The 14,107-nt window shown below is 43.5% G+C and overlaps 1 protein-coding gene across 1 annotated transcript in view; it reads right to left on the bottom strand.

The window, feature by feature from the left end:
* Window positions 1-2,578: 2,578 nt before the first annotated feature.
* Window positions 2,579-14,107, bottom strand: part of WSCD1 (WSC domain containing 1) — a 45,818-nt gene continuing 34,289 nt past the window's right edge. Inside the window, exons 7-9 of the mRNA XM_003799029.3 lie at window positions 13,479-13,643; window positions 5,224-5,424; window positions 2,579-3,227 (exon numbers count right to left, since the gene is read on the bottom strand). Of these exons, the coding sequence (XP_003799077.1) occupies window positions 2,875-3,227; window positions 5,224-5,424; window positions 13,479-13,643 (719 nt within the window). The 3' untranslated portion in view covers window positions 2,579-2,874. The remainder of the gene's footprint in view (window positions 3,228-5,223; window positions 5,425-13,478; window positions 13,644-14,107) is intronic.

Genomic DNA, 14,107 nt, shown 5'->3' with positions numbered 1-14,107 from the left:
ACATATTCATGCAGTCATGATCTAATTTTAGCTATAAGAGACTTCATTATAAGATATTCACATAATTAAGCAGCTTTCTTCTTAGGGTTTGGAAGCCTGTCTATTATTCTCTCATTTAAATGTCCCTGGGATTTTCGGGATGTGTTTTAGTGTTTTAAAATTATGTATTTTGGCTTTGCCAAATTGATCCACAACGGGAGATGAAATCCATGAAAATTACACGTTTTAACACAGGTTTGTGTCGCTCTAGTCTTGCCGTTGAAGTTGGAATCCGTACAGAATCAGGGTTCTGTTGCTCTGTTCTAATCAATTCCTGATGCATTTGCCACACTTCTGCCCTACATTACAGATTCAAGTTCCCTAAAGCTGGTTGGGACAGTACCCTTTTTACTGAGAAGCTTCGAGTGGGAGAGGGATGAGAACTAACTGCTGAATGACAAATGGACTTTCCCCAAAGGACAGACAAATCCCCCTTCCTGTTTCTGATGAGATCTCCTGCTTGGGCAGACCTGGGATGAGAGGCACCGAGGACCAGCAGCAGCTGGCAGGACCTTCGCACCTCCTTGCTCGCCTAACATCTGGGATCACCTGCCAAATGCCAAGGGCCTTGCTACATGGAGAGACTCCATGTGAACCTGATGGACCCTGACTCATTTTTCCACTAGCCTGCTCTCCTACCTAAAGTACACAGAAACCTGTAAGGCCAAGTGGCCAAGCAGGCGGCACCCCACCTGTAAGGAGATGAGGGCTCAGGGGACTTGGCAGTGGTGAAGTACCAACCTGACTACCAGGACGAACAGTCTGCTTCTGTGCTCTCCCCAGACACCTCTGGGAGGTGGTAGGGCAGGCCCAGGGGGTCATGCCTTGCTCCAGTACAAATCAGACCTCTTTCCATAGTTTCACCCTTTCCAGCCTCTGTGCTTTCTGAGTCTTCTTCCTTGAAGACTGCCTGAATGGCTCGGGAGAATGAGGGCCAGAGCAGGGGAGCCAATCTCAGGACAAGGCCAGCTTCTCTTTTCTCCATTGACCTGGTGCCTGCTGTCTGTCTCTTTTGGGACTCTGGGTTTGCTCTGGGAGGCAGGTCTAGCTCCTTCCAAGGCAGTGTGGAAACTCCTAGGGGCTCCCAACTGCTCCCACAACTTGGAAAAAAGCTCCACACACTGGACCCCACATCCATTCTGCACCAATAAATGAATAGATGTTTACAAAGACCTTGGTGTTTCTAGCTTTGTGCTGAAATGAGTGAAGCTGTGGGTGGGTCAGGAGCAGCCTCACCTCAGTATGGACTTTAAGAACTCCCAGGAAGGACCTGGAAGCCACTGGGAACACACATGCCCAAACCCACTTACCAGCCAAAGTAAAGGCTGGGGGAGGCTTCACTCTGAGGGAGGGCAGCTCTCCAGGGCCCTCCACCCCTGCTGTGCTCACAGGGTGGCTCTCAGCTCCCCATCACCAGGCCAGGGACCAAGCCAGGTCATTATGACATTTCCAGCTCTTCCTCAAACCCCTGTCCAGTTTTATCATCTTGACATAGGTTGGTTTAGGGCAAGAGAAATCTTCCTGATGGCCATCCCAAGGTGGGTCCAAGGGGTCTGGTCAGGGTTACCCTAGGTCTGGAGAAACTGCAGATAGATTGCCTGAGTTCAGGCAATGGCTGGTGTGCCCTCGATCATCCCACAGTCCTCCCTGTGTCTTGGCTGCCCTAAGCTTTGCTCCCAGATTGTTACCTCCAACCTCCACACCTGAGCCTTTACGTCTCCACAGCCTCATTTCTGAGCCCAGGATGTGTATGGGGGGTGACCCCAAAAGGTCAGCAGCTTTAGCACCTCTCTTCATCCCTAGCTGAACACCACATAGCTCTCATGACCCCATGCATGGGACCCACAGACAGCAGGGGCCTGTCGATGTGATCCCCAAGATACACCCTTTAGACTGAGTCTCCCACACTGCTCCCTAACCCCCCTCCCTGCTGGTGTATGGCCTCCTCTGGGCCCTGGGCTCCCTGAAGGCCCCCCACCTGCCATTCTCATACTTTGCTTCTGAGGCGTGGCGTAAATCCTCAGGTCCCCTGGGTACAGTTGGAGGGAGAAGCTGGGCAAGGAGGCCCCACCTGAGGAGCACTGATACAGGGTGAGGCACGGGGTGGCAGGTGCTGCACAGACTCCCCGTGGCTGTTCCTAAGGTTAGAGTGTGTGGAGGCAGGGGAACCATTCTTCCCATGGTGCCACCAGCACCCCTACAAAGAAGAGAGAGGCAGGGCTGCAGTCCCCAGTGCCTGGAAGCCACACCACACACATTTATGGGAAGTCAGACACATGATCAGGGCCACTCAGCCCAGCAGCAGTGATTTCTGCCCCCACTTCCACTCTTGACGGCTCTTTCTGCTCAGAGTACAAATGCCTGCCCAGCCTAGTACCCCAGAGTCAAGGACCTCGACAAGAGTCTGTGCCAGGATGGACACAGGAATGAAGAGCCCCTGAGAGCTCAGGGTGCGTGTGTCTGTGTGGGAGAGACAGTGGCTTCTGGAAGCACAGAGCCCGGCATCTGAGTGTCTCCAACTGTGTCTGAACCTGAGAGCGCCTGGCACACCCTGCATGGTGGCTTTGCTGCATCAGTACAGGCACTGTGAACATGGAGTGGTATCTAAGTGTGTCTGAGAAGGTGTGGGTGTCTGGCGAGGAGTGTGTGTCCATTGTGTCTGCCCCATGATGCCCATCTGTATCCTGGTCTCCCTGGGTGTGAGGCAGCACCCCAGTGGCCTCCCTGCCGACTGAGCGTCACAGCAAAGCCACAGGCCTGGGCAGCGATGTGGGCCTGCAGCCCTGGAGTGACTCTGCGTCTCTCAGCAGGGTGGGCGGCGCTGGCCAGGGCCTATCATCTGGGCACATACTCCCTGGGCAGCCCAGTCCAGTTGTGGTCACGCAGGGCCTGGTCCACTGTCCGGATGTAGCCGTTGATCAAATCCTTCATCTCGGGGGTGAAGAGTTCAGGGTCGTGGGGGCGTCGGCCACGCCGCCGGAAGCTGCCCTCCTTGTTGTTCTCCACGCAGAGCAGCCGCTCCTCGCTGACCGACACGTTGAGGAAGGCCACCATGTCCCTCAGTGTGGGCACCAGGCTGTGCCGCAGCTCCTCATAGTGCACCACCAGCAGCCGCTTCCCATACTTAAGCCAGTCCAGCACGTGTGATGACCACCATGACGCGTAGGTGTTGACAAAGTCTGGCCACTCTGGGGCGGGAAGAGAGGCATGCAGTATAAGTGGGGGGGCTGTTATGCTGCCAGCCCCCTCTGGGCCTGCGCAGGAGAGGGGACGACAGCTGGGATGTTCCCCTGCCCACCGCCTGGGGCCAACCTGCCCGGAATCCCCCCACCTCCCACCTGGGAAGACCCTTTTAGTGGCCACACAGTGTGTGCCTTATGGGTTGCTGAGCCTCCTGGTGAGATAAAGACGCTGGTGGGCTCTATTCCCTGGGTGGGTAGCCTTGGGTGGGTAGCCTTGACTCTATTCCGCTGGGTGCTCCTACAAAGCTAAGTCAATGTGGTGCTTGATGGGCGCTCACGGTGTCTGGTGAGCTGGATCATCTGTGCAGACCTTTGAAAGTGCTGGGCAGCAGGATGTACAATGAAGCCACCAGCAGGGATGGCCTCAGACTTCTGCAGGTGATCTACTCCCTGAGATTTCTTTTCAAGAAAATTAGGAAATTAATTTTTTGGAGGGGGGCTGGAGTACAGATATCAAAAGTCATCCCTACAAAAATAATTTCCATAATTAGGTTATTCATATGATTCAAATGCTACACAGAAGGGTTGCTTTTTCTCATCATCACGATCCTGCGAGACAGGACTATCCTTGTTTTAAATACGAGAAAACTGAGTCCTTGCAGACAAATTGTGCATCATATGGGGTCACCCAGCTTGTAAGAGGCAGCAGATAGCTCAGAGCTCAGCTTGCCTGACTTGGGGTGCTGGTCTGTAAGGAGGGTGACAGGGAAAGGGAAGTACTGGACACCAGCAGAGGACACCTGCTAGACTCTGTGGATCCAGAGACACAGCTTTACTTCTGACTGATTTAATTTCACACTACTTACCACCCAGATTTGAGTCTCTATTATTCATTACCCAAAGGCTACACTGCATGCCTCCAGAGCAGAGAACCTGACCTCTACAGCCTAGACCCCTGGTGCCTTGCCCTGTATCTGGCACACAGTAGGACTTTGGTGTGGGTCAGTGGACTGACTCCATGAAGAAAGTTTCAGTGGGGAACAAACCAATCTGACCTCAAATCAGGAAAATTTGGGTGTTATGGAATCAATGTTGTATTTACACAAAATTCATGTTAAAGCCCTACCCTCAATATGATGGTATTTAAGATGAGGTCTTTGGGATGTAGAGTTAGAGGTCAGAAGGGTGGGGCCCTTGTGATGGGATTAGTGCCCTAGCAAGAAGAAACACTTGAGCTTTTAGACTGTCTACATCACACACCATGTGACAACACAGCTATCTGTAAGCTGAAAAGTGGGCTTTCACAGGAATCCAGATCCTCTAGCACTCTGATCTTGAACTTTGAATCTCCAGAACTGTAAGAAATAATTGTTTACTGCTCTCCATCCGGTATTTTGTTACAGTAGTGCTAGCTGACAGAGACATTGGGTTTGAGTCCTAGTTCTGTCTCCTGACACCAAGGCTACTTGGACAGACCCACAGTCATGGTTTCTGGGCTCATATGATTGCCCTACAGTTAGTGAGAGGCAGCTTAGGAGGAAACTGACACACTGAGCTCTGAGGCCAGGCAGGGCACACATGTCATTGAATGGTCCTTGGAAGGCCCATGAGATACAGGTTACTATCTCATTTGATAAAGGAGAATCCTGGTTCTAAAGGGAGAGAAGGGCGCAAACCAGGTCCACACACATCCAAAAACCAGTGGCCTTCCCCCAGCTCCTTCTGAGCTCCTGGGTAAGAGTAGGGTTAGAAAAGGGATGTAGACCACTGAATTATCCCATTCATGGGGACTGACAAGGTTCCTGGCAGTCAAGCTGGTATCCATAAAACAGCATGATGCATGGACCTGAGTTGGTGCAGAGGAGTTGGGAAGGAAGTGAGCTTAAGCCCAGGTACGGCAGCAGCAAGTCCCCAAGAAGATGAGCTCTGAGTGGCATACTGTGCATACTGATCCTACATCCCAACAGGTATCCTGCCTGCACTGACCTCCACCCCCATTTACCTTTGCTCTTCCAGTTACGGTCAGTGGCATAGCCCAGGTGCCCAGCACACTTTCTGTTGAATTCAGCTACCAGGGACCTGTATGGGTTCCGGATCAGCAGGATGGCAGAATCGAACATCTCAATCTCCCTTCTACCACTCTCATGGGTTTTCACACAGATGGTGCGCCGGCTCCGCCAGTGGTCCTTCTCTCCCTTAAACCCTGCCGGAAGAAAGGAGAGGGCCACCATGGAGGAAGGTGTCCATGGGGACACTTCTATAGTGGCAGGCAGGTGTGAATGCTGATCTTCAACCCTGGAAAGCTGGCATTAAGGAGGCCATGGGTGGCATAGCAGAGAGCACCAGGAGGACCCATGGATGGTGATAGGAGTGGCTGCCATTGGAGTGACACCTGTCCAATGGGAAGTGAGAGCAGGAGGCATCTCAGAGCAGGGAAACATTGACATCTGCTGGGAAACGAGATAAGGCACCTCCTGCAGACCCCCAGGGGACTTTATATGTTTGGAGATGCAGAAACACATTTTTGGCATTTTCATGAAGATATTTTACACAAGCATCACAAATAACCTTGTGATTTAACTATAGCTGCAACATAGGCAAATGGAGAGACTGAGGCACAGGGTCAGTGTATGATTTGCCCAAGATCACACTGCCCCATGGAAACAGCAGCAGGGCTCTCTTCATATGGCCACAGTCCCACAACGGGGGCCCAGCCTTACACATATATAAGGTCAGACAGTTAAGTTTGCAAACTCATCCTAGAAAAAGTGCTATGTACCTCACTGCTGCATATCACCATGGTCACCTTTGAAGTACTTCCCTTGGCCATCTATTGGTATTCAGCAATGAGGTATGTAGCACTTTTTCTAGGGTGAATTCACAAACTTAATTGTCTGACTTCATTCTTCACCTTAGATGACTGCAGAGCACGTCTGGTAGAAGTCTCAACCACTGTGTTTCAGCCCAGCTCTGAAACCCACCCTCAGGGCCCAGTTTCCATAAATAAAAACTTTCTCACATTAACCAGTCTCTCTGGCCTATCTCCTTTCCTTGACCCTTGGGTACAATACTGGGTACTCAGAACCTGAATGATTACTGGCTGAGAAGGGCAGACTCCACTCATCCATCCAGAGTCACACAGTTATCAACAAAGGTTACTGTGTGCTCACTTTGGGGCTTTATGTTGGGGTTAAAGGGATAAGACTCAGACCCCAAGTTCTAACTTATATTCTAGTAGAGGGAATCGCCCAAGTATAGCACATAGCGGCTTATGAGAACAAGGAGAAGAGGGTACCAAATAGTGGGATGTCACAGAGGACGTACTGGAAAGTCATCTCCTGAACCTAGTCTGCTGGCTACATTCCAGCCATCTGGTTCTGGAACATGCTTCATAAAAGCTCACGAGCTCATCTTGGGCTCTTAGAAACAAAATGAGTCCCACCACCTGCCTCTTGTGAAGGGCTGGAAAGCATTTGTATCTACAGTAAGCAGTGAAAGATTCTTGATGCCTGGGATAGCAAGTCCTCCTTGAATACTAAAGTCTGGGTTTATCCACTGAAACTCAGCAAGTTTCAAATTCATCTTTACATGGGCCAATTTGGTTTGATTCACTCCATCAAACAGCTGGAACATGCCATGAAAGGAAGAGTCAAACTGTGGACTCAATAAACTTGAGATCTAATTTTTAACAACCCTGAGACCTCAGCCTATTTCTACCCTGTGTTGTAGTTGCTCAGACCACAGTCACCTACCACAATGGGTTTGGCATTTTGGCATTGTAGATGTCTTGTGAATTTTACACAAGTCATCATCTCATTGGTACTTTCAGACCAGTGGCTACTGCTAACAGTTGTGTAAGGTTCAAAGATGGGCTGGGTATTTCCAAAGCATATTTGAGGCAGTGTCATCCCAATCTTTATGGCTGGCTACTCTAATCACTGGGCCACCTATCCATACGTAGACCAAACAGCCAGCTGCTTAAATAAGGGAAAGGCTGTCTTGATAAACAAGTGGGGAACTGCAGTCCAGGCACAGAGGATGATTCCCAGAGGGCTAGGCCAAGTGGGCAGGATCACATGCTTACCTGGCCAACTCTTCCCTTGTCTGAAGGTTCCCATTAATACTCAAGGCTTCCCGAGAAGATGGGGCTGGCTCATATGGACAGCCCTGACTTTCCCAACCAAAGGGTTGTGAGTGATTCCTGAACCCACTGCCAAGCTCAGGAAGTTTCTGTTTCTCTAGGATGTTATTCATAGTATCATCTTTCCTAAACCAAATGCTAGAACCCCCAGAGAAACTGTTATAACACTTGACAACAAATAAATACATTTTGCCAAATTTAGATGCTACTTGAGTTGTCTGAGGTGCTTCATTCTTAAACAGCACCCAGTCTTGGGACCTTTAATTTCCTTTCCTCTTATTTTTACAAGGAAAAGATTAGAAATCATAAAACTCACGAAGATTTTTAGACCTATTTTTTAAAATTCTATTTTGATAAGCTACCCTGTTTAAAAAAAAAAAAAACCCAAAAAGGAATGAACAGATTAAATCGGGTTCACTCCTTAATTATTTAGAGCTATAAAAGTTAAGGGAAATTTAAGAAATGATTATAGAGGGAAATCCAAGCTGTTAGTCTTTTCTTTTGAATACAGAACAGGCACTATACTCAGGGTGTGGCTCTAGGGCTGCCTACATCAGCATTATTGGGTGGTTGTTGGAAAGGAAAATTCCCAGGCCCCACCTGAGGCTGCCTGAATCCACCTCTTACTGTGGTTCTCAACCTTCTTAATGCTGCAACCCTTTAATACAGCTCCTCATGTTGTGGTGATCCCCAACCATAAAATTATGTTCGTTGTGGCATTAGGAAGGTTGAGAACCACTGCTTTAGGAGTAGGGGCCCAGAATCCATGTTTTATAATTTTTTTTAGCTTATAAATAATTTTTTATGATTTCCAGTTGACATATAATAATGACATATATTCACAGGGGACAGTGTGAAATTCTGATGCATGTCTACAATGTGTAGTGATCACACCAGGGCATTAGCATATCCATCTTCTCAATCATTTATCATTCTTTGTGTTGGAAACATCCAAAACACTCTTATAGCTATTTGAAAATACACAACAAATTACTGTTATCCAACGGTGCTGTAAAACATTAGAATTTATTCCCCCTATCTAGCTGTAATTTCGTATCTGTTAGCCAAATCTCCCTATTACTGACGTTCCCACGTTCTACTGACCACCATTCTACTCTCAGCTTTTATAAGACTGATGTTTTCTTCAACATGAGAATACTTGTTATTTATCTTTTTGTGCCTGGTTTATTTCACTTACACCCTCCAAACTCATCTACATAGCTATGAATGCTGGGATTTAATTCTTTTTTATAATGGCTGAATAGCATTCCTTAGTGTATGTATCATATTTTCTTTATCCACTCATCTGTTGATGGAGATTTAGGTTGATTCTATATCTTGATTATTGTGAACAGTGCTGCAGTAAGCACAGGAATGCAGATCCCTGTACGACACTGATTTCTTTTTCTTTGAATATAAACCCGGTACTGGGATTGCAAGATCATATGGTAGTTCTAATTCTTCTTCTTCTTTTTTTTTTTTTAAAGAATCTCCATACCATCTTCCATAACAGCAGTACTAATTTACATTCCCACTAACAGTGTATAAGAGTTCCCTTTTCTCCGCATCCTTGCCAGCATTTATTTTTTCTTTTTGATAGTAGCCATTGTAATCAGGCTGAGATGATCTGACTGTGGTTTTGATTAGTATTTTCCTGATGATTAGTGACAATGAGCATTTTTTTCATATACCTGTTGGCCATTTGATGTCTTTTGAGAAATGTCGATTCATATTATTTTCCAATTTTTAAAATCAGATTATTTGTTTTTTGCTGTTGAGCTCCTTATATATTCTGGGTATAAATCCCTTGTCAGATAAATAGCTTGAAAATATTCTTTCCCATTCTGCAGTCTGTCTCTTCGCTCTTTTGACTGTTTGCTTTGCTGGGAAGAAGATTTTTAGTTTGACATAATCTCATTTGTCTATTTTGTTGCCTGTGCCTTTATGGTCTTATCAAAAATTCTTGACTTGACCAATACCTTGAGGAATTTCCTTTATGTTTTCTTCTACCAGTTTCATAGATTTGGGTCTTACATTTAAGTCCTTCAATACATTTGGAATTGATTTATGTCCCAAAAGTCTTTGATTTCCTTCATCAGCATTTTATAGTTTTCCTTATAGAGATTTTCACCTCCTTGATTACAATTTGTTTTTAGGTGGATTTGGGGACTTTTGGTAGCTATTATAAATGAGATTGCTTTTGTAATTTCTTTTTCAACTAGCTCTCTATGGGTGTATAGAAATGCTACTGAGTTTTATATGTTGGTTCTGTATCTTGCAACTTTACTGAATTCATTGATCAGTTCTGAGAGTTTCTTGGTAAAATATTTAGGTATTTCTATATACAGGGTAGTCATAAAACTCATAAATTACACATAAACTTTATGGCCATCCTGTATAGATCATATCATCTTCAAACAGGGATAATTTGAGTTTCTCTTTTCCAATTTAGATGTCCTTTATTTATTTCTCTTGTCTAGCTGCTCTGGGTAGGAATTCCAGCATTATGTTAAATAGAAGTAGTGAAACCCTTGTCTTGTTTCAGTTTTTCAAGGAAAAGTTTTCAACCTTTCTCCATTGAGTATGATGTTAACTGTGGGTTTGTCATGTTTGGCCTTCATTGTGTTGAGGTACATGCCTCCTGTACCTAATTTATTGAGGGTTTTTATAATGAAGGGATGTTGAATTTTGGCAAATGATTTTTTTGTATCCATCAAAATGATCACATGGTTTTTGCCCTTCATTCTGTTAATGTGAGGTAAGGTATCACACTTATTGATCTGCATACGTTGAGCCATCCTTGTACCCTTAAGATGAATTCCACTTGATATTGGTGTATAATCTTTTTATGTGGGTTTGGTTTGCTTCCATTCTGTTGAAGATTTGTGCATTTATGTTCATCAGGGATACTAGCCTGTAGTTTTCTTTTTTGTTGTGTCCTTGTGTCTTGTTTTGGTATCGGGGTAATGCTGGTTTTGTAAAATGAGTTTGTAAGGATTTCCTCCCCTTCTGATTTTAGGAATAGTTTGAGAAAAACTGGCATTAGTTCTTTAGAAGTTGGTAGAATTCATCAGTGAAGTCATCCAGCTCTCAGTTTTTCTTTGTTGAGATTTTCTAGTACTGATTTAATCTCATTAAATTGTTATTTTTGTTTCAAGTTTATTTCTTTCTGTTTCAATCTCAGTAAGTATATGTCCAGGAATTTATCTATTTTTTCTAGGTTATCTGATTTGTTGTGTATCGATGTCCATAATAGTCTCTAATGATCCTTTGTATTTTTATAGTATCAATTTTAATCTCTCCATTTTCATTTTTTGTGTCTTCTTTCTTTTTTTCCTAGTCTAACTGATGGTTTGCCAATTTTATCTCCTCAATAAATCAAACTTCTGTTTTGTTCATCTTTGGTTTTGTGCTTTAGTCTCTATTCATTTATACTCTGATTTTTATCATTTTTTTTCCTTCTACTAATTTTGGGTTTTGGTTTTTTCTTGGTCCTCTGTTTTTTAGTCTCTATTCACTTATACTCTGATTTTTATTATTTTTTTCCTTCTACTAATTTTGGGTTTGGTTTATTCCTGGTCCTTAGGTTTCTTGAGGTGCACTGTTAGGTTGTTTATTTGAAATCTCTCTCCTTTTTGATGTAGGTATTTGTTGCTATAAACCTTACTCTTAATACTTCTTTTGCTGTGCCCCACTGATTTTGGCATGTTGTGTTTCTATTTTCATTTGTTTCAAAAAATTTTTAAAATTCCTTCCTTAACCATTAGGCATTCAGGAGGAGGTTGTTTAATTTTTTTTAAATATTTTAAATTTAATTTTTTAAAAGACAGAGTCTCACTATGTTACCCAGGTAGGATTTGAACTCTTGGGCTCAAGTGATTCTCCCATCTGAGCCTCTCAAGTAGCTGGGACTACAAGTGTGTGCCAATTTGGCTGGCTATTTAATTTCAACGTATTTGTAAAATTTCCAATGTTCCTCTTGTTATTGATTTCTAGTTTTATTCTACGATGGTCATAAAAGACATCTGAGATTTGAATTGTGCTCCATCCTACAGAATGTCCCATGCCATGTATTTTGCAACTGTTGGACAAAATGTTCTGTAAATGTCTCTTAGGTCGATTTGGTCAACAGTGTGATTTCATTTAAAGTTTCTTTTTTGATTTTCTCCCTAAATGATATTTTTAATGCTGAGAGTGGGGTTTTGAAGATCCCAACCATTATTATATTGGCGTCTACCTCTCTCTTTAGATCTAATAATATTTGCTTTATGTATCTGAGTACTCAAGTGTTGGCTGCATTTATTTTTAAAATTGTTATATCTTCTTACTGTACTGATCCCTTTCTCTTTCTGCAACTTTTGACTTAAAGTCTATTTTCTTTTATATAAGAATAGCTACTCCTGTTTACTTTTGGTTTCCATTTGCATAGAATATATTTTTCTATCTTTTCACATTCATTCAGTTTGTGTGTTTTTCCAGGTCAGGTTAAGTCTCTTAAAGACAGTATATACTTTGGTCCTATTTTTTTTACCCATTCAGCCAGTCTATATTTTTTAATTGGGTAATTTAACCCATTTACATTCAAGATTGTTACTGACAGTCTTATATCTGTGTTACTTTGTTAATTGTTTTCTATATTAATATGTTAATTGTTTTATATATTCTTTTTCCCTTTCTTCTTATCTTATTGCTTATATTTGTGATTTGGTGGTTTTCTGTAGTGACAAAATTTGATTATTTTTCTTTTTCATTTATGTATCTGCTCTACTAGTGAACTATGTGTACTGTCATGATGGTGGTTGTTATCCTTTTGATTCCAAACATAGGACTCCTGTAAGCCTTTCTTGTAAGGATAGTCTGATAGTGATTAATTCCCCCAGTTTTTACTTGTGTAGGAAAGACTATTTCTCCTTCATTTCTGAAGGACAGCTGTGCTGGGTATAGTATTCTTGTCTGCCAGTTTTTCTTACTTCATCCCTTTGAATAAATCATCCCATTCTCTGCTGGCCTTTAAAGTTTCTGATGAGAAACCCACTGTTAGTCTAATGTGACTAATTAAATGTGACTTAATGCTTTTCTCTTGCTATTTTTAGAACTATGCCTTTGACTTTTTACTTTGACAGTTTTACTATATTATGTTTTGGAGACGAACTTTTTGGGTTAAAACTGTATGGAACTTTCTGAGCTTCCTAGATCTGAATGTCCTAATCTCTCCTAAGACTTACGAAGTTCTCAGATATTATTTCGTTCAATAGTTTTTCTATGCCTCCGTCCTGTTTATTTACCTTCTCCAAAGCCAACAGTGCAAATATTTGTTCACTTAATGGTGTCCCATTAAGTCCTATAGGCTTTTTGTCATCCTTTTTATTTATTTATTTATTTTGTCTCACCATTTAAAAAGACCTATCTTCAAGTTCATAAATTCCTTCTTCTTCTTGATCTAGTTTGTTATTTAAGATTTCAGTTGTTTTTTTATTTCATTCACTGAATTCTTCAGCTCTCAAATTTGGTTATTTTCGATTTCTATCTCCATTGAATTTCTCATTTGGATCATGAATTGTTTTCCTGATTTCACTGACTTGTCTATCTGTATTCTCTCATATCTTGCTAAGTTTCCTTAACACTATTATTTTAAATTCCTTTTCAGACATTTCATAGATTTCCTTTGCTTTGGGGTCTGTTCCTGGAGAATTACTGTTTTGCTTTGGAGGTGTCATGTTTCCTTGCTCTTTCATGTATCTTATGTACCTATATTGAGACCTGCACATCTGGTGGAACAGCTGCCTCTCCCAATTTGATGAAATAGCCTTCATAGGGAAAGATTTTTTTCCTACAGATGCATCCTAGAGTGTTGGTTTGGCTTGGGTTCTGGCTAGGTGCAGTAGTGTAGTCTCCATGTAATTTCTTGGCTGTAATCAATACCACTGGTACCTGTAAGTGCCTCAGTGACCTAGACTGGAAGTGTTTGTGAAGGCAATGGTATACCTTTGATGTGGATGGGGCCCATCAGGCAGGCCAGTCTTGGGTTCCTGAGGGGTAAGTGTGGTATACTAGTAGCTGTATCTGCAAATGATTCTTATGTACATTCAAGTTAATCCCCTATAGCTTTGACTTACCTTTGTTATAGAGGGTCCCATCAAAGTAGTAGCTCCCTGTATAGAAGCCAGTGGCGTGCTCAATAAGGTGCCGTGCCCACGTGTTTCCAGCACCTGGGAAGCTGGACAGAGCCACAAACACTTTGGATTTGTTAGGCAGAAACCTTCTGTCTGTGCACCGAGTGTCTGAAAGTCCAGAAGGATCACAGTGTTATTCACCTCCACTGTGACTCACAGGTGTTCACCACTGAACTCCTCTAATAGGGACAATCCAATACTCCCATTTAATAGATGGGGAAACTGAGGCCCAAAGAGGGGAGAGATTTTTCACCTGTACATTGGCTGTACAGGTCTGTGGTTGGCAAAACCAAGCCCCCCTGCCACTCTCTAGAGTAGGAATGGGAGAGAATCTGTCACCCTATGGGCCCTTGACCCTCATTCTATCCCCATGGCTACAGCCAAACTGTTGCTTTCAGCATAGCACAGATAAGTCAAGATTCTGCTAGGAGAGGTATATAGAGGTCGAGCTATGCTGGGCAATTCCACATACCCAGGGATAGCCAACAACAAACCAGGGCTAGACTAATTTCAGGCAAGCAACTCTATATCTCATCCTCACAGCTGCTGTAAAGAGCACAAAAAAACCCCAA

The sequence above is a fragment of the Otolemur garnettii genome, unplaced genomic scaffold (genome assembly GCF_000181295.1).
Source record: "Otolemur garnettii isolate 467f Iridium unplaced genomic scaffold, OtoGar3 scaffold00145, whole genome shotgun sequence".
Lineage (NCBI taxonomy): Eukaryota > Metazoa > Chordata > Mammalia > Primates > Galagidae > Otolemur > Otolemur garnettii.
The sequence above is the reverse complement of the archived record's forward strand: the minus strand, read 5'-3'. Positions and strand labels throughout refer to the sequence as shown.